Consider the following 12688-nt stretch of genomic DNA (forward strand, 5'->3'; position numbering starts at 1 on the left):
CGGTATCGCGCCAGGTCACGAATTTACGACCACTGGAATTACTCCTACTCGTGATAAAAAACAGAAGGAAATTTGGTGTTGTCTCGTCGTTTTCGATTCTAGGGCAGATTGTGAACTCGCGCACATATTTCAGTGCTGTACCTTGTTAGTAATGTTTTTGCATAACTCCTAAACGATCTGAGTTCTGCAACAAACTGTGGTTTTTTAGTGAGTGATAAAATTAATGATCACATTCAGATCACATGAGTAAATACATCAGTAAAAGCACTTCTACATGGCCAAACTTGTACCTTTTTACCGCTCGTCAGACACATGACAATCAAAAGTGGCTCCAGATTTGTAACCTTTATAATGGCACTGGTAAATCAACTCATCATCCACTGATGTGATTTAAGACATTTAAAATACATAAGAACGCTTTAAAACAAGTCGAATCCAGGTAAGTTAAAACAGCTTTAAAGGAAATTAAAGCAATAATTATCAAACGAAATTAAAACGAAGACAGGTCACCGGCAACATTAGCTATATTGCCTTATTTGCTGCCATTTCATTCTGGTTATCTGCAGCCGAATAACAGCGCAAACCACTATTCCAAACGTTTTAAATCGTCTCTTCTCAGGACGCTTTACGTCAGAACTCCCACCCGGTCCCCGTATACTCGTTGGACGGATCCCATCTAAGGCAAGTCGCTTAACAAGCTCATCCGTTGTATTCAAGACCAAATCATCAATGAGCGTGATCAAATAGCGTTTCTGATGGGTTAAATTCTTTCGATAGCTCTCCGCCCGAATACATTTTCCTTTCCACAGTGAGCGGGCATGCTCAACTTCCTCCGCACCCCCATTAACGGCGGATTCCTTCTTCCACATGGTTAATATCCGTTCCCGTTCCCATTGAGCCTCTTTCTGCCGCAACTCACCTCGGATGCGCACTAGTTGAACCTCGGTATCTCGCAGCTCTTTCTGCAGTTTCTCCCTCTCCCGTTCTTCGCGTTCTCGGCCTGCCTGCTCGATTTCCAACCGCACATCGCGTTGTCGGTATCGTGCTTGTAATTCCGCTAGCTCGGATTCAGTTTTCTTCAACATGGTCAGCAGTAATGTTTTGCCCTCGTCGGCCATTTCGTCTTCCTTCCGCAGCATCTCCAACTCCGCACGAAGATCTTCATTCTGTTGTTCCAAATGGCGCAATGCCATTTCCATGGAATCACGGCTTAGTACTAACTGGTTGATGGTATCTCGGAAGAAGTTGATTTTGGCCACCAACAAATCTCGCTCAGCCGGCCAATTTTCAGCGTTTTCGGACACTGCTCCATTGTTGATTTTTATGGATGCTTTCAGTATCGCCTCACTTCCGTTCCGCAGTTCCCGTAGCGCACGCTGCAGCGTATCGGACAGCGGTGCATCGTTTAGGGTGGAGTCATCGTTCGAACTCAAGCTGAAGCTTCCTGGAGAAATCTCGCGGGTAGAACCGTTAACATGAGGCGCCGTTAACGAATCATTGGCATTTGGCGTAATCACACTCTGATTCTGCAAAACCGACAAGCTTTCATGCACCAATCGCTCCATCTCATCGATATGCGTCTTCTCCATTTCGCGCAATTTCTCTTCGTATTTTTCTACTAAATGCGATGTCTCCCCGAGGTCTTTTGTCGGAGTGGTGGTAACTGTTCCTTCATCACTGGACGAATGTCCTGACTGGTTTAAATACTGAATCGTCGTGCGGAATTTTGTTTGAGTTTTTCCATGTCGATCGTTCAACGACGCTAATTCGGCTGCGAGAGCCTCCATCTGGTTATTTTTCTGAACAATTTTGTGTTCCAACTCCCGGACTGTTGCATGCAAGTCCGCGATCTCTGCAAGCAGCTGTGTGTCATCCAATAAATCCACTTGAATTTCAACGCTTTCAAAACTCAATCCATTTTCCGTTTGTGTGTTGTTTTCGAGTGACAAAACATGTTTCGAGGTGATGAGAGAATCGTCCAGCGACGCTTCAACCAAATCTCGCAATCTAGAGATCTCTGTATCCTTTTCCAAAATAATGCTATCGAAGTCAATTGACTGATTAGGTGCATTCCGATACACTTCAACTTCCTTCAACATGCTACTGTTCATCTTCTCCACTTCCTCCAGTTGTCGCGCCAAACTTGAAGAATTATCGTTGAACTGTTTCTGAAGCGCTTTTACTGCTGCGTCTTTCTGCGCCGCCTCGGTTTTCATGATATCAACCAGATTCTTCAGACTATCCGCATACAGCGACTTCTCGCGGGCTGTCTTTTCTGCTTCGTCCAAAAGCCTTTTGAGATCTCCCATCTGCACTCGCACGCTCTCCAGATCCGCAGTCAAATCGTGATTCTCCGCCAATTCATTTTTCAGAGCCACGATCTCGGCCGATTTGTGGGTAAGCTCCCGTTCCCACAATCGCTGCTGATCATCCAACATTTGCGCAGTTTCTTCCAGCTGTTGCGTCAGGAACTTGTTTCGGTATTCAAACTGTTCCATCTGTCGCAGTAAATCTTCCCGCGAGACAGCTCCGTGTTCGCTGTTCAGTTTCTCCCATTTTCCCAGCAATTCCTCATAGTGCATTTGCACTGACTCCAGTTCGGTTCGATTACTGAGCAATTCCGATTCCTGGCCTTCAATTACCCGCTGGCAGCCTTCCATTTCTTTCTGCAACATGGCTAAGCGCGCATTTAATTGCTCCACCACATCCTCATCAGGTATTTGAAATTTTGATACGTCTAACTGGCGCCGTAATCCTGCCGCTTCCAGCTCCAGTGCACTGACTTGTTGCTCCAATGTCTCGCGTTCCTGCCGACCCTTTTCTTCACTCTTCTTAGCATTTTTCAATTCTTGTTGCAGAGACGTTAGTAATCTTTCATGTTCCTGGACGGTTGAGCGGTTTTTCACGGCCAGTTCGTCCTTGAGATCCATGACCTGCTTCCGCAGATCGTCCAAACTGTGTGACATATCAGCCGTCTCGGGCTCGGGTGACAGCGGGGGTGAACGGAGAAAGCCGCTCAATTCCAATTTGAGATTCTCAAGTTGACGCCGATGCTGCTCTTCACAGGACATCTTATCACTTAGTTGGCGTTCTAAATCCGTAATCAGATCGTCTTTCTGTTTTATCTGCTCGTTCCTCATCTAAAATTAGCCAAATTCTCATGCACATTACGATTTTACGAACAACCTGTAACCATGAAAAATAAATAATTAACAAAAAAGAAAAGTTTCCATCGTATAATTATGGTGAAAGAAATAAAAACTCAGAAAACCCATCAACAGAGATTAAGATTACATAACAAGTCGCACGACGTCAAATGGTTAAAAAGGGAAATCAAAAACCAATCGAAATAAACTTTCAATACAAAAAAATTAAGCAAAAGCGATACATGCGGTAATAATGGTACAAGCAGTCACTCCAGAGTAGAATTTTGAATTTATAATTTTGAAATTTTTGAGTATAATTTTTTGAAATACCTGGAGTTCATCGGCAAATCGCTTTCGGATATTTTCCAACAGTTCGTTTTGTGCCGTAGCTATCTTTAGCTGATTCTCGGTATCTTCATTAGTCTGTCGTAAATTATTCAGTTTCTCCGTTATATTTTCATTTTCCCGCCAAGTATTTTCCAAATTCCTGGTCAATTTCAATGTTTCATCCCGGTCGGCTTCCCTTTCAGACGACAACTCTTCAATAAACTTCCGATCCGCATCCACTTTCTGCAGCAGCTTTGTAATCTGTTGCTGCTGATCATAAATTTTCTGCTCAGATATTCTCTTCTCACTGATCACTGTTTCCTCTAACGTAAATATCCTTGTCTCATAACCGCTCTTCAGAGCATCCATTTCCGCTGGAGGTATCGGCGGGGGGAATTCTGTCTGCGTTTCAGACGAAAGTTTGGTGGTTTTTGGCTGAAACGTTACACGCTCCGATGTAACGGTCGGTCGGGCCAATTTCTGTACAGAAACCTGAATTTCTTCCACAACTCCCTTGGTGTACACATCATCGTCGCCCCAGTCATCCGTAGTAATAATCTCTTCAATGTGATTATAGAAAGTGGACAGACCGGGTTGGCCCGGCCCCTCTGCCGGCACTTCATCGCGCATGTCCGACAGTTTGTGTAAACCTTCACGTACGGCCGATAGGATCTTCTTTGTGCGTTCCTCTGATGCTAATCTGTAAATAAACATTTATATCTGTAAAACGTAAAATTTTAATCCACAGCGTAAAAGATAGTGTAATCTTTGGACTATGGCGATCGGTTACAGTCTTACGGGTTACCGATGTCAAGCATTCTAACGAGACAAGACAGCACTCACTTGTCTTTCTCCATCTTCTTTAATGTCGCATCTAATTGCTGTATTTCCGTGGCAAGCTGATTTCTGACCCGCATTATGCCTGCATTTTGTCTGTCAAGCTGCTTCAGGCTTTCATCCTTCGTATCACAAACAGACTTGAGCTAAAAAATCAAAGAAATATTGTAATAGTCTCAATTTGGTCAGTGCCTAATTAAAATATTCAGTAATAGACTAAATGAACAACGCAGCACAGAAAACCCAAAAATTGGTTTCACACGGTATTCGGTGTCACTGTAAAATTACCAGAACTTTAGTGTTTTAAACACATAAAACTGCACAAAATTACTAACCATAAGACTAGCGATGGCTACGACTCTACGAGTTATCAGTTATGAGAAAACCACAAACACTAAACTCAAGAGCAAATACAAATCCCCTGGATACACACCACCTAACAATCACAGTGATTTTAAAATTGTAGTAAAATCGCTCGAAAGCAAATAAATCATACGGAAAGTTTTCATACAATCGCCTTAACGAGGATTTATTGCCCTAAATACACAAAAGAGCAGGAAACACCAAATACACATTACGTAAATCCCTGCCAAGTACAACATTTGCTACCCCTTCGTGACAGTTTCACGGTAAAACAGAGCAAATATTCGCAAGTCAAGAATTCGCTGACCAGTGGTGATTTTCTCATGCTCTTTGTCCTCGTCGTAAACATACACCAAATCTCAGCATCCACCCCTTCTAATTATAAGCATTTTTAAATCATATTACTGTACACGCATCCGTAAGGTCCAGATGTCATTTAGTGACGATGGCACGCATGTGTGCGCGTATAAAAGTACTGCACTGTAAAATTTAACTGCTTATTCCAAACTGAAACATGCATATCGGAAGCAGTTTGTCATACAAATAGTAAGCTGGCCAGGACCACCAGAAGAAAGCACCATAAGCCTAACTCCTGCCCGCAAACCCCATGCTATAAAAAGCCCGGCGAAAATTGTAACCGTTATCAATGTTTACACAAATGACCACCCAATTTGACCCATGATATTATGATCGTTCTTTAAATCACCGTCACGGTGATCGGAGTCTGTCTCGGAGATAAGGATACATACAGTAATTATGAGTAAGTGATGTGTTACAAACCGCCAAAAATTCGACCACCAAGCATTTGGAAAAGCTGGCACCAACAACTAAAACCCAATTCGAAAACAACTCTTTCGAAAGCGTTCAGTAAGTACAGCACGACAGACAGCGCAGGCGTAAAAGCTTATAATTATAATCCACGGATACAATGAGACTCAGTGATTCTGTATTTATATCTGATTGTGAGCTGGAAAACACTTTTTGCTGCAACCGAATATAATTAAAAAACAATCAAAATTACGAATTAACAATATGCTCCGCATACTGTACCATAAAACCATCCACAGAAGGGTAACGCATTATTCCACGACCACAATAAATACATCGCGGCAATGAGATGATGAATTTTACGCAAATAATTTATTCCAGATAAATATCTCCCCCTATTATCAGACTGTGTACGACTACAGTCTAGGACAGCGACCCATTTAACAGTCCAGAAATGATCCCTAAGCACGGCTTGAACTACATTATGCTCTCTTCAGGTAGCCGAAATGAATGCCGCCATCGAAAGCCGCACGTCTGTCTGTCTACAGCAGCGTACCACGTAAATATTATCGATTAGGTAACCTGTGCCGCTGGCTGCAGTTCCCCCATTATCCATTTTCCACCTCATCCATCACCACACGCCAGGTAATGCTGTGTCGTGATATCCGGCCTCTTCTCCCACCCAATCAGTCTACCTGTTCGCCTCATCTAATACTGCGCATTCGTCGTCTACCTGGTTATAAGACCGCATAGAAATATCTATATTTCATAGCGTGGATCACGATAACTGCCCAGCTCAAAAACAGGCCAGCTGCCACAGCCCATCAGCTGATCTGCGCACTTCACAATTTCAAACAACCGCAAAAAGACATCTGCAGTCCACGGTAAAACGGAAAAATTCAACCGTCAAGAAGCGTTGAACCAACCGAGAAACTGCTTGTGAGAAAGTACTGTAACCATGCAATTACTGTATAACGACAAGATTTTCAGTCTCTAAATAACGTAGCCATAATATTTGCGACATCTGAATTAGTTTAGGCTTACTAGTATGTAGTTTCGCATATCGTCATCGTAAAAAACTCGTGAAATAAAAAGTAAACAAGGTATCACAAAGCTGATCTGCCAAATCATTGTCAGCTGCAGAATGGAGAAAATGTTTGCTAACGTCTGACTGGAAAATACTTATTACATTAATTACTTACTAAATTATTTACCAGACGCAAAACCTACTTACAAATTAATAATAACAACCAAATGGCTTATGGCTTTTTCATTTCAGAGTTTGAATACATACATAGTCAGATAAAATTATCCTGCAATTACCTTTGCTAATTCTGAACGCTGCTGTTCAATTTCCTGGCATTCCAGCTTGAGAGTATAAATTTCATTGATGTAATCTGTTTGACTCTTTGAACACTGTCTCTCAAAATACTGTCGCAGCTTCTCCATTTCTTTCTGGTGCTCTTCCTGCATCCTCTTTTTGATACGATGCACTTCCCGCTGGAATCGCAGCTCAGAGTCTTCACGTTCGGCTTCGCGATTAGCATTAACAGGAGCCTCCTGCATTTTTCCGTCTAGGACGTGCTGCTCCTGAGGAATCTGCTGAAGCATTCCTGCAAAACGTTTGTTTGTGTGGACTATACAAATGACTTAAACCGAAGGGTTATAATAAATGTACTTCAAAGAATCCAATTTCCAATAGAGTAGCAAGCAGACAGTTACAGATCACCATTACAGTTAAAAACCGTAAAATTCGATAAACCACTGCAACGGAAATAATAAAAATTATAAAATCAATTTTTACATAATTAACAATGGTTTACCTGTTGCATCGTGTAGCATCCTTTTTAATTTCTGCACTTCTTCCCTTAACATTTCCACCTCCTGTTCGTATTCGCGATTAGTTTCATCCACCAATAACGAAATAACATTCATCGATTGCTCGTCAGGTTCTTGATTATGCAATAATGCAGCCAGTTTTCGCTCCAGTCTTGATCGAGGACTGTGTTCCACTGCTGAATCTCCGTTCTGATGATCAGATGGTACCACTGCATTCTGAGCGACCGTTGGACGGAGCCCAGTCAACACTGGCGCTGATCGTGGACTTTGGTTATCGGAATTTCCATCTTGTCGTTTCCTTCGACGTTTTTCGTGGGCTCTTCTATCCCGCGGTTGTGCCGTAGCAGACATTCTTTGCTGGCTAAGGCCGCTAAGCTAATTAATCACTGCGAAGTTCCAAACACTTCTGCTGACTCTTGAGCAATTATCAAGAAAGACGATCGCAGTTAAAACGTCTTGCATCTGCAATCATAACATTTCCACGATCGGAAGGGATCAGTTTGAGCTAGGCGGGAACACATATTTCCCTCATCGCAGTGCTCTTACACTGAATTCTACAAACTGTAACAAACAAATAAAAAATCATTGGCATATCGAATTAACGATCCTGTAAAAAAGTAAAATACACGAAATAAACTAACTTTAACTAAGTAACAAGCCACGTGCAACACTTTACGTCATGGGTAGCTTGTGCGAGCGTCTTTTATCATTTCACAGTCAGCAATACAATTTCTACGAGGAGGGGGTAAATGAGCTGATCGAGCAGTAACAGAGCTCGTTAGACCGTGTGTGCACTAAAGCCACCAGAGAGCAGCCGTGCTATGCAGAACACCTGAAGCAGTCACTGAGCCCGATAGATTTTGTTTCCATAGACATGCTAAACTGAATCACTTCTGTTTTGCACATTCGGGAACGAAACCAAGCAAATAACATTCCAAAAGAATCAGAAAAAATTCACAAGATTTTTGATACTAAACTAGTAATGATCCATGGTGCAGGACACAAGTTATAGCCATTTGCGTTTCTCGTAGACATAGCATAGAATTCGAATCAACGGTTGGGTTCCACGCACAAACTCTATGCTGTGTCTACGAGAAACATAAATGGCCATAACTTGTGTCCTGCACCATGAATCATAACTTAGTATACAAAATCTCGTGAATTTTTTCTGATTCTTTTGGAATGTTATTTGCTTGGTTTCGTTCCCGAATGTGCAAAACAGAAGTGATTCAGTTTAGCATACAAGTCTATGGAAACAAAAATCTGTCGGGCTCAGTGACTGCTTCAGGTGTTCTGCGTGATAGCACGGGCTGCCGTCTCTTGGTGGCTGGCCGTGTTGCACAGGCACGGTCACAGATAACGAGCTCTGTTACCCCTTGCTCGGGTGCATCGAGCTCATTTACCCCCTCCTCGTACAATTCTAAAATTTCTGAAGCAGAAAACTTAAAACGGAAAAATTCTTGCGATTTGGCTACGCTCTCGGTACTCTGTATAACGGCTAAGTTCACGGCCGGCGCGCGGTGCGGTTCGTTAGGCAACTGGCGCGGCCTTAGCCGCCTTACATAAATCTGTCTTCCGATTTACATTTCGACTTAAACAAAATTTTAACATTTTAATATTAAATATTAATTGATCTAGTATTAAAGCCTAAAGGTAATTGTCATATCGGTAGCACCAAAATTAAGTCCAGCGATTAAAAATTTTGTTTACTTCTATAGCTACAATTAAAGACGATTCAGAACATACTTTACCTAAGAATTAAATTCCTTCTCTCTGTTGGTTGTTGGCTTTTTCCTGTTATGGTTGGTCAGAGCCCTCATTTGAAGTTATTTTTTTAATTTTCTTTACATTTTTATTTTTTACCGGCCGCATCCCACGGTCGAATTTATCTCCAGTTTTTGTCAAGTATTGCTCAAAAAAAGAGAAACGGCTGATATCCGGAAAAATTTTTTCCTGATATCAGCATCTGCTAATAAATGCATTTGCTAGCTGACATAATTGTAAGTGCCGTTACTACCATAATTATTCAATATTACTAACTCGTAAATTTAGTGCCTTATGTATTTTATTTATATAGATATTATGAAGTGCTTATTAATTTTTAGTCCTTACCAGCTTCCGATCGATTCGCAAGTTAAAAAGAGCCAACTCGGCTCCAGCTGACCAAAACTGAAAAAGTAAACTGTAAAAAACTGACTGGAGCAAAACTCCACAACTGCCGTCGCAAGGTGGGATCCCGGGGTCCCGTTTTCTAATGAATTATTCTTGCATAAACGAAAGAATGTGCGGCATATAAACAAAGAAATTAAGTTCTGACTAGATAAAATTTTTATTGTTTTATTGGCCTTTCGGGTTTTTAGTGGTTTCCACCGAAGTTATTGATCATATTGTCTTTCCTACCTTGCGCAAGCGGTGTCAACTCTGTTCATATCCCATCCACAGGTCCCACTGACTCAGTTTCAGTTGTCAGTTTTATAGCTGGAATGACTCATTCTGTGTCGCACAAAGCTGCTTCCGCAGCGCTTCGTTGTTGGGACTTCTACTCGCTCACGAGGATATCTCGTGCTTGCCAACATCGTGAAGTTGTCGTTTTGTGCTAATTGTATAACAGCTGGCGAATGTATTTTCGCTAACAATGAATCTAGCAGGGTTTTAATTTGCCTTTCGACTTCATACTTTTCTTTATGGATTCCATCGTTTAATACTAATAATAATATCTGATAATAATTTTCTTGCAGAAACGTGCTTTTGTAATCCACAGAGTGGCATAGGACTGGGAAATTCCTGTAGTTTATGAACCGTTTGACTTGGACGAAAAGACTTTACCGTGTTTTGATCCGTTTTCGAACCTGTGTTTTCGTTGTTTGGGAAGTTGGGAACGATAGTACTCATCATAGTAGTATCGATCATGGCCAATCAGAAGTCTCCCGAGCAAAATCCAGACATGAACAAAATGAAAGGTAACCAGTGTAAACTGCAAATACTGTTTTCACGATAATTAACTGATGTTTATTAAATTAGTAATTTGTTGCTTAAGGTTAAGAACTTAAGTCGTTGAGAACTTTACAGTATTGTTGAGCTGACCAGTGAGTCTTGATCTTTATTATAATGACACTACAATTATTACATGTTTGTAGGTTAAGACTTAAGACTCAAGCAGTAGAATCGTATAGTTGATAAAATTAAATATGTATTTTACGGTTCCGTTGTCAAAAAGATGTTCTTGCCTGCCTGCAAAGTCACATGGTGACATTGTTGATTACTTAATTATAGATGTTTCGATACTGTAAAATGTATGTATGCTATTGACTATTCCGTAAAAGTACTGTACACTTAGGACGAGTACAGTAAATACAGTACGGATTTTGAAAAATATTTCAATATTTCTGGACGATTTCTTAATTGATTACGTTGATTCTTTTACACGGTTCATTTCTTTATGCGATAGATTTTGGTCCACAAATGACAAATAGGTGGACTGGTAAAAAAACCTTTATTGCATCGGTATCTTTTCAGAATCCGTGGACACGTGGGAAGTGCTGCAGGTGCCTCTGCGTAACTGACCAGTGAACTTATGACTACAATGTTATAAAGCTTTTCTAAGTTTTCTTATTTGTTAACTTTTTTGTTAACACACCGTAGGTCCCATCTGCTTCGGGTCAGGAAAGTTTAGACGCAAGTAAACTGATGGCCGCATCGCAGTCTAACCTGACTCTAAAGCGGAAAAACGAAGGCAGCATGGAACGTTTGCTGATGGACGCGCAAAGAGAATCTCTTCAAAGCTCCGCTCGACAAAGTTTACGACAAAGTAAACGCAGCAGGTATGGACCGTTAATCGCGCGAACAAATGATTAATCTTGCCACCGATTTATTTGAGTTATGATCAGTGGGCGACTTTCTGTTTTATTTAGTTCGAATAATCAGTGATGGTCTCTGTGAATCCTCATGATTCAAACTGATTATCGTAAATTGATTGATTTGGTAAGCCGACATTTAATAATTTCTACCTTTTCAGCCCTGTTTTTCCGGATTCGCCAGCCGAAAGTGGAGATTACTTTCTGGGTTATGACGAATTTAACCGACAAATCCTTCTCAGTCCTTCCGCTGCCGATGGTTCAACCGATTGGTTTTGGGACTGGAATTATGCCGCACCAACTTCAGTCCACTTGTAAGTGATCAGCGGGTTGTGCGGGTCTGGAATGCTTGAGACCTTTTCGCATCTTGTTTTTGTAATTTACAGAAAAGCGAAATATCATATGTCCAGAAGTCCGAAAAAGATCTGCGGTGCCAAACGAAAATTCCTGGGATTGCTCCTTCTTACGAATTTCCTGGCGTTGATCTTAGGTGCTGGTTTGGGGTGAGTTCTTCATGCAGAGTTCGAATTTTAAACTTGCAAGTGTGCTGACATTCAAATGCTGGTTGTAAAAGGTTCGGTCATCATTACCCGGTAAATGCCGCCGCCCTGTAGTTTTCCGCCTTACATCCGGCTTATCTGAAATCGCATTTTGAACTTCATTTTTTTAGAAGTTCGTTGTAAGACAGTGCTACCCGGTGTATATGGCACAGACCGTACAGTACGTCTTTTTATTGCTACAGATTCTACCTGGGAAGGAAGATCTTAGCTGGAGAGGAGCCAAATCTGAACGAGTGGGATATCATATCCCATGTGGAAAGTAGGCTATACAAATACGACTGATCTCTCAGCACGAAACAATTCGAAATTGTGTTTAATCTTTTGTTCGTCATCCTTTGTATGATGCGCGCGCCGCGAATACTTGAAAAGGTTTTATCATTGCCAGGCCCATCGCTAATTAGATCACAAATCAGTTTCCTTGTTACGCTAGTCCAGAGTATAAAATGATGTGCTTCGTCATCTGCTTTTTTTATCTATTCAGAACTTTTGTTATGGGCACTGCACGATAATTGTAAGATAACTTCCTTTTGCACTCCTGTTATTCTTTTGAACTTGTGACATTTTTAACTTTTTGCTTATAGCTGTTTACTTAACTTTGTTTCTGGCTTTGTCCGTAGCAAGAAATAATGTGGTCTGTTTCAGTGCTTGTAAGTTGTAATTAATGGAAAAAGCATATGAAAATGTCCTGTATTGTTGTTCCTTTCGTTTTAAAGTTATCGGAGTCATTTTCTGAAAGTACTGTACTTTCAGACTTTCATTACCTACCCTAATACCTACGAGTAATAACTGTCAGTTAGTGAACAGTGGATGATGATAAAGTAATAAATATTTTTTCACTGCAAGGATGTTTTATCAGACACCATGAAAATGTTCAAACCAACATAAGCGAAAACAACTGACGATTAAGATGATTTTACGACATTCGAGAACCTAGCAAATACAGAGACCGACAGAAAAACTACAAACAAGCAGCCAGAATCCACAGGTGCCACAC

General features: G+C 41.2%; 2 protein-coding genes across 3 annotated transcripts; one reads left to right on the forward strand and one right to left on the reverse strand.

Moving 5' to 3' along the window:
* Positions 1–335: 335 nt before the first annotated feature.
* LOC129581542 (putative protein tag-278) lies at positions 336–7993 on the reverse strand. Of its 2 annotated transcripts, XM_055472676.1 has the most exons (5): positions 7265–7993; positions 6765–7054; positions 4317–4456; positions 3477–4173; positions 336–3140 (listed from the first exon to the last, which is right to left on the reverse strand). In XM_055472676.1, exons 1-5 carry the CDS (start codon positions 7629–7631, stop codon positions 519–521), a joined length of 4116 nt encoding a protein of 1371 aa, XP_055328651.1. In that variant the 5' UTR covers positions 7632–7993; the 3' UTR covers positions 336–518. The 2 variants fall into 2 exon arrangements, with proteins under 2 accessions (XP_055328651.1, XP_055328653.1); XM_055472678.1 differs by lacking the exons at positions 6765–7054; positions 7265–7993 and adding an exon at positions 5724–6003.
* Positions 7994–9796: 1803 nt separating this feature from the next.
* On the forward strand, positions 9797–12390 carry LOC129581785 (uncharacterized). The gene is made up of 6 exons (XM_055473021.1): positions 9797–10240; positions 10797–10825; positions 10923–11101; positions 11296–11448; positions 11521–11637; positions 11877–12390. The coding sequence occupies exons 1-6, from the start codon at positions 10189–10191 to the stop codon at positions 11974–11976; spliced, it is 630 nt and encodes a 209-aa protein (XP_055328996.1). The 5' UTR covers positions 9797–10188; the 3' UTR covers positions 11977–12390.
* The last annotated feature ends 298 nt before the right edge of the window (positions 12391–12688 follow it).

The sequence above is a fragment of the Paramacrobiotus metropolitanus genome, unplaced genomic scaffold, assembly GCF_019649055.1.
Source record: "Paramacrobiotus metropolitanus isolate TYO unplaced genomic scaffold, Prichtersi_v1.0 Parri_scaffold0000006, whole genome shotgun sequence".
Classification (NCBI taxonomy): Eukaryota; Metazoa; Tardigrada; class Eutardigrada; order Parachela; family Macrobiotidae; genus Paramacrobiotus; species Paramacrobiotus metropolitanus.